The sequence below is a fragment of the Agelaius phoeniceus genome, chromosome 13 (assembly GCF_051311805.1).
Source record: "Agelaius phoeniceus isolate bAgePho1 chromosome 13, bAgePho1.hap1, whole genome shotgun sequence".
In the NCBI taxonomy this organism is placed as follows: domain Eukaryota; kingdom Metazoa; phylum Chordata; class Aves; order Passeriformes; family Icteridae; genus Agelaius; species Agelaius phoeniceus.
The window spans coordinates 9,744,238-9,756,602 of NC_135277.1; the positions used below are offsets into that span (position 1 = coordinate 9,744,238).

General features: G+C 43.2%; 1 protein-coding gene and 1 long non-coding RNA gene across 3 annotated transcripts; one reads left to right on the top strand and one right to left on the bottom strand.

The window, feature by feature from the left end:
* Positions 1–621: 621 nt before the first annotated feature.
* Positions 622–4,885, bottom strand: RAMAC (RNA guanine-7 methyltransferase activating subunit). Of its 2 annotated transcripts, XM_054641927.2 has the most exons (3): positions 4,761–4,885; positions 3,290–3,464; positions 622–1,765 (listed from the first exon to the last, which is right to left on the bottom strand). In XM_054641927.2, the coding sequence occupies exons 2-3, from the start codon at positions 3,454–3,456 to the stop codon at positions 1,576–1,578; spliced, it is 357 nt and encodes a 118-aa protein (XP_054497902.1). In that variant the 5' UTR covers positions 3,457–3,464; positions 4,761–4,885; the 3' UTR covers positions 622–1,575. The 2 variants fall into 2 exon arrangements, with proteins under 2 accessions (XP_054497902.1, XP_054497901.1); XM_054641926.2 differs by lacking the exon at positions 4,761–4,885 and having other exon boundaries at positions 3,290–3,474.
* Positions 4,886–5,196: 311 nt separating this feature from the next.
* Positions 5,197–9,049, top strand: LOC143695159 (uncharacterized). Its single transcript, XR_013184124.1, has 2 exons — positions 5,197–8,334; positions 8,453–9,049. It is a non-coding gene; the product is annotated as an uncharacterized LOC143695159 (long non-coding RNA).
* Positions 9,050–12,365: the final 3,316 nt, after the last annotated feature.

Here is a 12,365-nt window from a genome sequence, read left to right on the forward strand (position 1 = left end):
CAGGGAGCAGGAGATTAAGTCCTGTATCAGAGCTAACAGCATTATATGAAAAGCAGAAAACAAATCCTTAGCAGGTAGGTGAAGACACTTGTGTACCACAGCCTATGTAAAAGCTACACACTGTGACTGTTTCTGTGTGAACACACCCTTTCACTCTTAAAAGCATCTGATGAGCTGGGCGACTCTGCTTTTGACTTCTGTACTTTGTCTTTAAATCAAGATGCACTAATTTGCACTCCTTATCACATAATGCCATGACTTTTACAGCAGTCAGCAGGGATGGGGCCCTGTTTCTGCACAGCAGCTGAAGAAAATGTCAAGTACAAAGACACACACTGCTCCCTTGATACAAATGAGCTGATCACCGAAATGGGGAAACACGGAACTCTGACCCTATTAGAGCAAAATGTGGACAGTGGATTAACACTCCAGACTTCTAATTAATCACAATGTGTCTCATCCTTCTGATGGCAGCTGAGTATTCTTCTAACTGAAGCCCACAGCTGTCCACTGTTAGCACTTAGCTGTCACTGCAGCTCCTTGTTCAGCTGTTGGCTGAGGAGACAAAGGTGCAGTCCTGAATGTCTCAAAAGTAAGTTGCAGGAATACTCAGAAACATCCTTACATGTGAACTATACTTTTATTGTGTGAATACTTAAAAAACCCCATACATCTTAAATTCTAAGAACTGAGAATCACTCTGCACTGTTTATGCTATTTTCCCATACAGAAAAAAGTACAGACCAGTACTGATCATAGTTCTTTTTTTCTAGAACATGCACAAAGTGTTTCATACAAACTACAGTAGCATTGAAGTTTCACAGCTTTACTGAAATGGAAATTCCAAAATTTATTACACACACACCGAATTTATTTGAAGATGACGCAGATTAATCTAAGTTTGATATTATTTCTCAGGTAAAACTTATATATCACTGACCTGCTACAAGAAGATACATATTTAACTACTTATTTTTTATCCAACTTTTAGACCACATTTTAAGAGGAACACTGCAAATGCGTTGAGAAACCATTGAGTCAACAGACACTATGCTGCCCCCATAAAATATTTCAGTAATAGGATCTCTCTTCTCAGTTTTAAGGCATCTGAAATTCAAACCAAACTGAGCTTCTCACTCTCAAAAGCCAAACTAAAAAATTCTCTCCACAGAAAGACACAGCATGTTAGTTTCAAAAAGAGCTATCTTAAGGCAATATGCCACTGCTCCAGGCTGCATACAAACCACAGCTATCCTGTCCTTCCCTCACCTGTTTTGGTTTCTAAAATAGAACAGAGAAATCTCAGTGATGGAAGAAAAAATGTGCACAATGTATATTCAGACAAAAGAAGGAGTTAAAAATTTAATCTAAAATCTACAGACTCTAAACAAACCCCATTTAATACGCTTTTACTATTCATAAAAGGAGTTCCCTTTTTCATTTCAAACTACAGAAAAACAGCACTGCATTGTAACACTGATTCTTCAGTTATCTATAAAACAGTGGAAAAAATAAGAAAACTAAAATCTAACTGAATTTGTTACATAGCATCACTGGACTTTCAACCCAAGGATTTCAGTAGGGATGGTAACGAGGCCCTGGGTTGTAGGAGTTGTAGCCATACTGTCCATAGTGGGATGAGTAGGATTGTCCTTGTCTGTGCTGCTGGTAGTTGTTACCCCAGCCTCTATCTGGCCTCTGATTAGATCTGTAGTCACCTTGCCAGTTGTATCTGTCCCCTCTAAAGTATCTGCCATCTTGAAACCTGCAATGAGAAGATAGATCAAAGTCTGACATAAATTATATCAAGGCTAAAAAAATGAATTATAATGAACCCTTACATTCGGCAGTTTTCATGAAAACTGTCCTGTAATTGTTAATACACTCAAATATTTATATGTTTATATGACAAACTCATGAAAACATACCTACAGTCATCTGAGATCACTCATGAATTTCTTACCCAACACAACATTTGGACAGTCTGTTTCCTAACACAAAGTATTCCCAGGCATTAGGTGAACTACTGGAAGTTTTAAGAGAAACTTAAACAGACCATAAATCTAAAAATCAACCCCTGGGCACATCTATAGTGCATCAAAGCCAGGTGATCCAGCAGCTTCAAGGCTGAAAGCTTTGGCAAAGCAGGCTTCAGTACAGTTACAGCCACCTAACAGCACTGAGTCCTGGAATTTGAATATTCCCTCAAATACATACTACTGCTAAAACACTGCTTCTTTATCAGTTGTACTTAGCCATTGTTCAGACTCAATTTTGCCTTTTCAGCCCTATCTCAATTCCTGTCAAGGCTTAAGCTGCCTCATAGTCATTTTGTTGGCAAATGGTGTGGTGCAGATAAACAACATTTGCAAAAAGTTCACTTTGTGACCATAGTGTAGGTGTAAGAGTTCATCAGTTCAATGAGCCATGAAGTTTTTAAGAACATCTTAAACTATCACCTGTTTTTAATCTGATTTAATGACAAACTTCAAAGGTGAGAAAAAGTTGCAATGTTGTCCTCTTTTCTTCAGATAAGACACAAATCCTATTTAGATATTTATCTAAGGAGTTTTTCCAGTTGTTGGCTGGACTGATTTTAACTACTTTATATTAAAGGCTGATGTTAGTATTCCCAAATGTACTATATGCTGTAATTGTTGTTTTTCAGTCCCTCAAAAATCTGTCCAAAATTCAGTAAAAAGCTGCAATTACATCTTGAAGAAATAATTCAAAGTATTTTGCTTTGGCAGGTAACAATGTACTTGCCAGACAGATTCAATGATTGATTTTACAGTCACTTCTACTGAATAAAAGAATTACAGGCTAATCCTGAAAAATACAGCAAATATTTAGCTCACAAATGAAATGCTTTCTGGACAGCTAGTAACAGATAATCACACTAGCAGCTTGTTCCTTTGCACATCTTCCTGCCAGTTATCATCCAACATAAGATAGGCTGCTTAGTTTTGCAGAAGTCTCATCTTTCCCCTCTGAAAAAATGTTTCTGGCTGACCCCAGGGCAATGGGTTCAGTGGTTCCAGCTCATTCTTTACTAAAAAGCAAATAATTCAGTTCTTTTATATACAATGCAAAAATTTTGCCAGTCAATATAGAGAAAATGTAAAACCTCATTACCTTTCAGAGAAGACTATATTTCCCCTTAAACATAGTTACCTACAGAGTAACAAGGAACTACTTCAATGAACAGAACAGACTCTTATACTTCTTCTGAAATCAATTATTTAGGTGTATTTGTGAAATGACCACGATTAAAAAGAAAAACCAGTACCGATCTCTGTTTCTCTGGTTGCCACCAGATCTGTTTCTCCATTCTTCAACTATAGGAGGGGGGTCTGCAGGGCGTTTTAGGTATTCTTGGTATTCTTTATCATCCGACGTGAATCGATGAGCAAACATCATCTCATAATTTGGGGGCATGTCAGCCAAGGAGGCCATTCTGAAAACTTGGAACATGAACACAACAAAAGTGGCTTTAGTAATATATGAAGACTCTCATTGTAATAACTACCAAAATCCATGCTGTGAAAATGAAGGACAAGGAAAAGTTAAACTCAGATTAACACAGTTGGGTTTTGGGAAGATAGCATAGATACCTTACAGAAAAAAGTACTTCAGAACATGCTCTCCATCTACTCCTGACACTGACTTTTGACAGGAAAACAATTCCTACAATCAATTTCAAAAGTTTGCTAAGGTAGAATATCATGCAAAGCCTACAGATACACATAACCAGCAAGACAGGCAAAATAATCAGATTTATTCACAGTAATTTATGTGTTAATAACTTGATTCAGGGAAAGGTCAGCACCTAAGAGGATGATAAATTTCCTCATAATATGCCTGTCTGATGAGATTTGTGTTTAAGGCCTTAGTTCCCTTAGTTTTGTATATATGCATTTGCCATTCACATGTTGGTGTTACCTGGTACTGTCCATCAGCAAAATTTGCTCTTAATAGCAAATCAGAAAGGCTCTAAGCCCGCTATTTTAACGAGCCCCACATAATTTAGAGCATTTACACTATCTGGCTCTGGACTCCCAGAATAAGCTCTTCTGCTGCCTCCCAAAGATTTGCTGGCAGGACCCCATGAGCTAAAATATACAAAATATACACCCTCAATGACCAAGGCCAGCCTGGGTCTCGGGTCACTGGGGTGTTCTCGGGGAATCCTGCGGTGCTCCCGCAGCCCCCGTGCCCCTGCAGCGGCCTCAGCCATCGGTGTCTGCTGCTGCCTCAGAGCCCCGGGCAGCTTCGCCCCGCCAGTGACAGCGCACAGCTCCCTGAGGCGGCTGAAGGAGATATTCCCGCAGGAATAACTCATCCTCCTTCCCTCTGCCACGAGCTAACCTCGTTAGTTTTTTATTACGGACTATCTCTAAGGAACTTCGCTCCTCAAGCCTATGGCAGTGGGGGTGAGGGCGGCGGGGGTAGCACTGCCCTGGGGGGCCGCGGCTACAGCTTCCCCTGGAGCTGGGGTGCTCCCCTCCATAAATAACAGTTTATCCTGTTAATATCATCTTCATCCCGCGGGGGCCCGTACCGGGGACTCCCGGCACCCTCCTGCACCCAAGGCCAAGCGGGGAGAGACGGAGGGGGCTGGCTGCCCCAGGGCGGCTCCGCCGGAGCCCCGTCCCCTCACAGCGGGCCGGACCGAGCTGAGGGAGGAAGCGGGGTCACTCCCGCTCCCTCCTCCCTCACAGCCTCCCTCCCTCCCCCGCATCAGCACCGCCGCCCCTCACCGCAACTCAGCCGCCGGAGCCGCCGCCGCGATCCCGCCTCTTCCGGGCCGGGCCCCGCCGCTTCCCGCGCCGGGGCGGGCCACGGGACACACCGGGGCGGGCCACGGGGCACACCGGGGCTGGACGGGCACACCGGGGCGGGCCACGGGGCACATCGGGGCGGGCCATGAGACACACCGGGGCGGGCCACGGGACACACCGGGGAGGGCCACGGGGCACACCGGGGCGGGCCACGGGGCACACCGGGGCGGGCCACGGGGCACACCGGGGCTGGACGGGCACACCGGGGCGGGCCACGGGGCACATCGGGGCGGGCCATGAGACACACCGGGGCGGGCCACGGGACACACCGGGGCGGGACACGGGACACCGGGACAGGCGTGGCGGGCAGGGGTGGAAGCAGCGGTTCCCTGCGGTCAGGGTTGCAGACCAAGCGCGTTGGCAGGAGCAGTATTGATTGATTGATTGATTGATTGACTGAGGTTTGTGTGGCGCTGTCCTTCGCTGCCACGCGGGTTTTAAGGAGGTGACGCCTGAAATGTTTGGGTTTTCACCGAAAGGTGCAAATGAAAAAGGTGAAGTCAGCATGGCGTCTGTGCCTGCCAAAAATCTTCACATTGAAGACATATAATATGCCATTTAAGTCTATAATGCCATTTAAGTGTATTTCTGCTTTAAAAAAGCTTCGGGATGTGTTGACTGCTACGTGAGGAAGGTAAGATGACGTGAAGCTTTTTGGCAGGCAAATAACTCGGTGTAAACCAAAATAATTCTGTGCTGGCGCCTGCACCAGCAACACGTTCACCCAGTGCTGCAGGTGGCGGTCAGTCTTGTCACCCCTCATCCAGGTGAAGTTGTGTGGGAGCCTCAGAACTTCAGCCTTGTCACCTTTAATACGGGTGCGGTTTGGGCTGGGGGCATCAACACCTTCCCGCAGCAGAAGTGGTGTCGTGTCCCTGGTCCCAGTTTGCCTTGTTCCCACAGCGCCCATGTCTTTGCAGTGCTGACTAATTCCCACAACACTTAAGCCAATGATTTTTAAACGGTCTCTTGTGCTGTGTATTAGAAATGGGGTTTTTTATGGACCCTTTCAGAAAGCAATGGTTTTTTACAAGCTCTGCTAGAGATTCTATTGCTCGCAGGCACTAGCAAAGCATAGAGACTAATAATCAGGTAGATCACTTGAAACAAAATACCCCAGCCACAGCAATAGCAGTAACCAACTCTCCAAAAATATTAGAACGAATAAGTGCCTTTTGTTTGATATAAACAGCAGTAATTACAATCTGCTTTCCTGTGAGATCTACAGCAGGGCTGTATTGTCACTTGCAGAACAGGAGACGCTGACCTCAATCCAAACAGCATAATGCAAACACCTTAGCCTGGACAGCTAGTTCTAGGCCAAACAAATTGTCACTGAGGCTGAAAAATAACACATTTTCACTTAAATTTTCCCCTTATAATCCCTCTCCTACTGACTGCCTCTTTGAAATGGGCAGAGGTAAGTAGGATTTTATTTCTTCTCCAGACATGTTTCATTTTGATCACTGGATATTGCAGTTTCAGGTGTGTCTACAGAGGATTTCATGCATAAAGTTAAGGAGATGATTCTTAATAAAAGGTACACACTTCTTTATTTCTGATGCTCTAGTCTGCTGTTTCATGGGTGACATTTTTCATTAAAAGATCAAACAATATTAAACCTTTAATTATAAACTCAAGTCATACATACATGTACATAATCTAGGCATAAATATAAGTTCTGTTGAAGACATGGGCCCCTTGTAATCCTATAAGCAGTATATTTCACAAATTACAGTATTGGAAAGGTGCTCTCATCAGCATATTTTGCATAGAAAAACACTTGTAGGGAATGGCTAAACCAGAGTGGCACACAATTATATATAATATATATTTATACATGATACTTTTGCTTTAGTTCTTTTTTGTCGCATGTCTCTATGGATGCTTTGGGTTATATCAAGAAGGAGATCATGATCCAAGAAATATCCTAAGATTTCTCATAGATGTTATTCTGAAATTGAAACTGCATATATAAAACCTGAAGTGACAGATGATTTTTAAAGGAATAAAGGCACTCAGAAAGGAGTATTGTCACAGAGTAGAACTTTCAACACCCACTAAATGCCTCACATAGCACATACCTACAGACTAGGTGCCTGAGTGCTTAAAAGGTCAAGCTCCAAGTGTTGTCAAGACAGAGAAATTGATAATCCACTCTTGCAATCTTTCTGCTCACTTCAAGGCTCTCTGGGTAATTAATGTGTTGTTTTTGTGTGAACACGATCTCATAATCAGCATTTCTGAAGTCTACTGCAGAGTGATAAAGCCTCAAAGGGTTTGCTTTTTTTCCTGTGGATTTCATAATGTTAAATAATGTGCTGTTAGACAAAGTCTTATCTTCTGAATTTTATCTAAAACTTTTTCCTTGTAGCCTATTGGAAATTAATTAAGCTTTTGTAGAATGGATCTTCCTGGCTGAACAAAGGAGTATGTGCTACAACTAGCAAAGTCTTGTTTGCCTTGAAACAATAGAAAATGACGGAGGTTTTTTTTACTATTTAGCCTTGATAACTCTTGCTGTTCTGTCACAGGACTTTGTACTTGATATTTCTCCTAAATCCCCAGCTTCTGGACTCATGTATTTTCTTTATACTCAACTTTCATTTGAAAATTAATTTCTAGCCCTTCTTATTTCAGACAGTTCTTAGGTAAAGAGGTAGATCTGCTCTACAGGATAACCAGGCTGTACCAAGGAGCAAAAGGAAAACACTGCTCAAAATTTATTTGTTTTAAATCTTATATATTTTGCAATTTTCTTTTTTCAAGACTGTGTTCATTGCTCTGTCTCAGTGGAGCTTGACAGCTGTGACATTTTTAATGAAAAGTCAGCCTGTGTCTCTCTCAGTAGCAAGGGAAAAGGAGAACTAATTTTTTTTTTTTGCGGGGGGGGGATTTCTATGTCTAAACAGTAGGAATTCTTTTTCTCTAGTGTTAATATCTACTTTGAGAAATCAACTAAGAAACTAACAGCACTTGTAATTGGGGCCTGTCTGATTGAGGGAATATTTGTCTATAAACAAATAAGCAGCGAAGCTTCCATAGATGGTTATGGATCCTGCTGGGGATTTTTAATAACAAAGTAACATTTCAGAAAATATTTTGGTGAAAATTTGTCTTCAAAACCCTGATTTTTTTCTTAGCTTGCTGAAACTCCTCAGTGGTTTCCTGTCAGCCGATTTCCCTCTCCCCCGTTATTTTTGAATGTCTCAGTTACTGTGTAACTGAAAGCCTGGTTTGTTTGTACAAGGAAACCTGATTTCCCCAGGTAATTTATTCTAGGAAATGGTGATGTCTGGCACAGCTAGGGAGAGCAAGACTTTGTGTTCTGGCCCCAGCAGGTACAAAGGGCATGTGTGGCAGCCTTGTTATTGATTAGCCGTGAAGGAAAGCTGTGTTTCTGTGGGCACAGAGGCTGTCACACCACCAGGGGACAGCTGAGCAATAACGAGCGCCAGGTGTTGGCTCCATCATTCACCGCACTGGGAGAGAGGTAAGCAGAGATCCTGCTTAGCCAGTCTGCACAAATACTGGGGGTTGTGCTCTTTCTCTAGGACCTGTGTTCAGATGATGAGTTCTCATCATGGCATTTTATTCCTTTGTCTGGAAAGGATTATTGCCTAGATGAACCTCACTTAAATAACAAGAAAGACGGAAATACAACAGCTGCTGCTGACAAATGCCTCTGAAGCCCATGCAGCTCTTCTGTCAGAGCTCTGCTTTGCCTTTGCTGTTATACTGTACAGTATCACTGAGCTTGAGTGTCTTTCACACACCTCCATATGGTGTTGAAAAGTGAAGTCCATAAAGGAACAGACTGCACATTTCTAACGACTTCACTAAACTTAATACAAGAAATGTTTCCTTCCCATAACAATGACCTTTAAATGTTAACTGGCTAAAAAAAATAACATTGTCCTTTTTCAAAAAAAAGGGGGAAATGCAACTCTTGGTGCTTGATTGTGTTACAGAATAACAATTTTGGTGCTGTGGGGCCCAATTCCTCTGCATTAAGTTTACAAGAGTGCTTGCTTCCTAATTTATGCCAGTATGAAAGAAGGCCTTTAATTTTCCCTAAGAGCTACTTCTGTTGTCTGTCTTTTGAAAATCACAGTCGCATTAAATTATATTTCTAGTGTATTGCTCTTAAAATCTGACTGTCATTTATCCATATTTATAAACATATATACAAATTTAAAATCACTACATTCTAGCTGCCTTCTTTTATTTTCACCTTTTAAACTGACTAAGCCAGCTATGCCCTTTGGGGTCTATAAGAATGAATCATTTTTATTATTTTTTTCTCTCTTAGACAGTAATTACAGGGTAGTATGCTGTCTCTGGTTTTTAATATTACGGTGCCATTTTAATCCAAGGTGCAACACCATTAACTTCAGCAGAGTTACACTAGCAATGAATTTGTCCCCAGGAGGCTTTTCCAAATGTTCAGTTCTTTCCTTGTGATTACCCAGAGGAATGGAGAAGAAGGCAAGACAGAGGACTCTTTGATGGGAGGAATGTAGTTCAAAGTGAAGTCTTGCTGCTGCCATTCATGGTGCTCCATATGTTCCTCATTTGGGGTGGAGGTGGGTTATACCCCGTGGGGCACTCATGCTGGGGCTGGGGGGCAGGCAGAAGTTTTACACAGCACATCTGGTGCACAGGTTATGTCATTTCCTAGATGTAGGTACTGTACAAATTGGAAAGAAAAAAGAAAAAAAGAAGAGGAAAAAGTGGGAGGAATATTCAGGCACTTTAAATGTGCTTCTGTGGAACTGCTTGAAAGTGGAGTAGCCAAACGCTCAGATATCAAACTCATCATGATCATCACGCTGTCTCAACTCCAACTCAACTCCAACTCGAAGCTTTTTAGATGTCAAGTAATTCTGCAAGTGGGGATGTGTGAATCAGTGCTACCATGGATTACCTATTGTTAAGACAGTTGCAAAATATAAAGAAGGTACTTGCAGAAGTTTCTAGCACTAGATTTTATTCCTACTCAATTTTCTTTTACAGTTGGATATTTAATTTCAGTTTTGTCTCATTTCGTTTGTCCATATCCAGTCTAAAACATTCAAATCCTCTGCAGTATGGAAACACCAACTTGTAAGTCAAATACAAATCCGAGTTGGGAAGGGGAATTGAGAGCATTTTCTCTTTGCTGTCAGGGAGCAGAGAGGAACAGGAGGGACAAGGCTGGCAGAGTAGGAGCCCATCCCACAGCCCTCGAGCAGGGCTGGCCAGGCTTGGCAGCTCACAGAGCTCAGCAGGGCAGACAAGTTCACAGGGAGGAGGCAAGTCCAAGGCAAGGCAGAAATTCAGGTCAGCACATGGGTCACTCCCAGATGAGCAGGCACAGCAGGGCTGGGCAGGGACTGAGGGCCCCCATGCCAGGGGCAGGGGGGCCCAGGGCTGGTCACACCAATTAAGGGCTGTCAGTGTGTTCAGGGCCCCGACATGCACATCTGGTAGCAATTGCTGCTGTGTTTAAATCAGAAACTCAGATCCTTGCAAAGCCATGATCTAGCAGGGGGGAGTGGTTGTGCCTTTCAGCAAAGGTGTAGTGTTTCTCCTGGGCTGGACACTTGATGCAGTGTGCCTGTTGCACTCCAATCAGTTGCCTCGGATACAGTCAAATATTCAAGCTCTAAAGAGGATACCTAGGTCTCCTGTTTTACTCCCAGTCTCCCTTCTCAGAAGGGTGACATTCTGTGGACACTGGAGCATTGCCCCGAGGCTCCAGTGCTCACTTCAAGGCCCAGGTTTGAAAGCATAGATGAGCCATGAAGCCCCCGCTCCTGCCTGTCCTGTCTGTGTGCAGGGTTGAGCACGGGTTCAGGTTCTGCTAAAGGCACTGAAATAAAACAGCATTTCAGGGTCTTGCTCCCTCTCAAGGCTGAGGTCAGTGGAACGGGTCTAAGTAATGCTCCCTCCATCATTTACTAAACATGGCTCTTCCCAGATGGCTTCACCAAGAAGCTGGTAGTACAGGAATTGGTCACCCTTCTTGCTCTTGAAAGGAGAGTTCCTGAATGTTCTTTTCAGCTCCTCTTAAGGGCCATTAGAAAATGCAAGGGCTGAACTACAGACCAGCTTTGTACTAACTCAAATTGAGAGTGTCTTTTTAGTGTTAAGTAACTGCTTTTAAAAGTTGCAAATCAGAATTTTCCAGACATACCAATCAGCATTGAGTCCACACTGTGCTACAGTGAAATAAGGTGTAAGTGAGTTAGCTGAGCTGCAGAGAAGCCTGTAGGATTTTGCAAAGCTGGGCTGAGCAGTCTGTTCCCTGTTGGGAGCACTCCTCTGTGCATCCCTGCATTGTGCCTTGCCCTCCTCCTTCCACACAACCTGGAAACTTTTTGACAAGGCACTGTCTCTTCAGTTGATGTCTGTGCTGTGTGGGGCTTGGTGCTTTTCTGGGGGTCTGGGCCAACACTGCTCAGAGCAGTAACAACTCTCCCTCCTGTTACTAAATTAGGACTTGAGATCATTCTTTCCAGCAAACAAGGGTTCCTAATCTTTCAGGAGATTATGTATTGGCTGCAACCTCTCTGCACCCCCTCCTGGGACACCCCTCTGCCTCAGATGTCAAGGCACAGCATCCTTGCCTCCCTTAGTTCTGCTGTAATTCCTTCTCTCATCTTTGCCCCAGCCTCCTGCAGCAGTTTCCTCTCCTGGAACATTTCCACAGTGCTGTTGTTCCTGTGGGCCTGCTCGCCCTCCCCATATCAGGTCTCCCTTTCCCACTTTCTTGAGTTGTAGCTGTTTCTTCCCTTTCCCCACTCCACCTGCTGTGGAGGCAATCAGCTGCTTAGCATGGCAGTGCTCAGCTGAACTTTCTGATGCTGGTGGGGAACTAGTGCAGATCTTGCTGACTACTCAACAGTCTAAACTTAAAAAAATATAGAGATATTATCACAGAAAATTCATAGTTCTGATGGAGCTTCTGATGGAGGCTCATTAAAAACAAGCTAAGAAAATCTCACATATAAATGAAAAGCACATAGTAGATCGTGGTGATGTGCTGAATATGATTGTTTCTTATTATGCTATGGCTGCCCATTTTAAGAATAATACACAGTTATTTTCTTGGTCTTAAATGGTAGTATGGGGATATCACAAACCTCTCAAGTAAAAACTTTAATTAAAAAGCAAACATTAATCTCCAAGCAGTAGCATCTGCAGCATATTGCAAGATAAGACTTCACCAACCTGAAGAACTAGGCACGATTCTAATTAAATCAGGGAAAAAAATGATGAACTAGATATAGGATTTATTTAAGGATAGCAGTTATATAAGATATCAAAGATCTCACGGTTGCTATCAAATGGGAAATGTTGCTGCCAGATCTCACACACTATTTCCAGGGAGTGAAATCCTTGTTCCACTGGTTCCAAGTACTGTTGTGATTTTGCATTCCATGGGGTCAGGACTTTGTGGTGGCTCTCTGTGGGACATGGGAGCCCTGTTGGCCCTGTTGAAAGCTGCAGATGATCCAGCAAGGAAACAAGGTGCTCCCA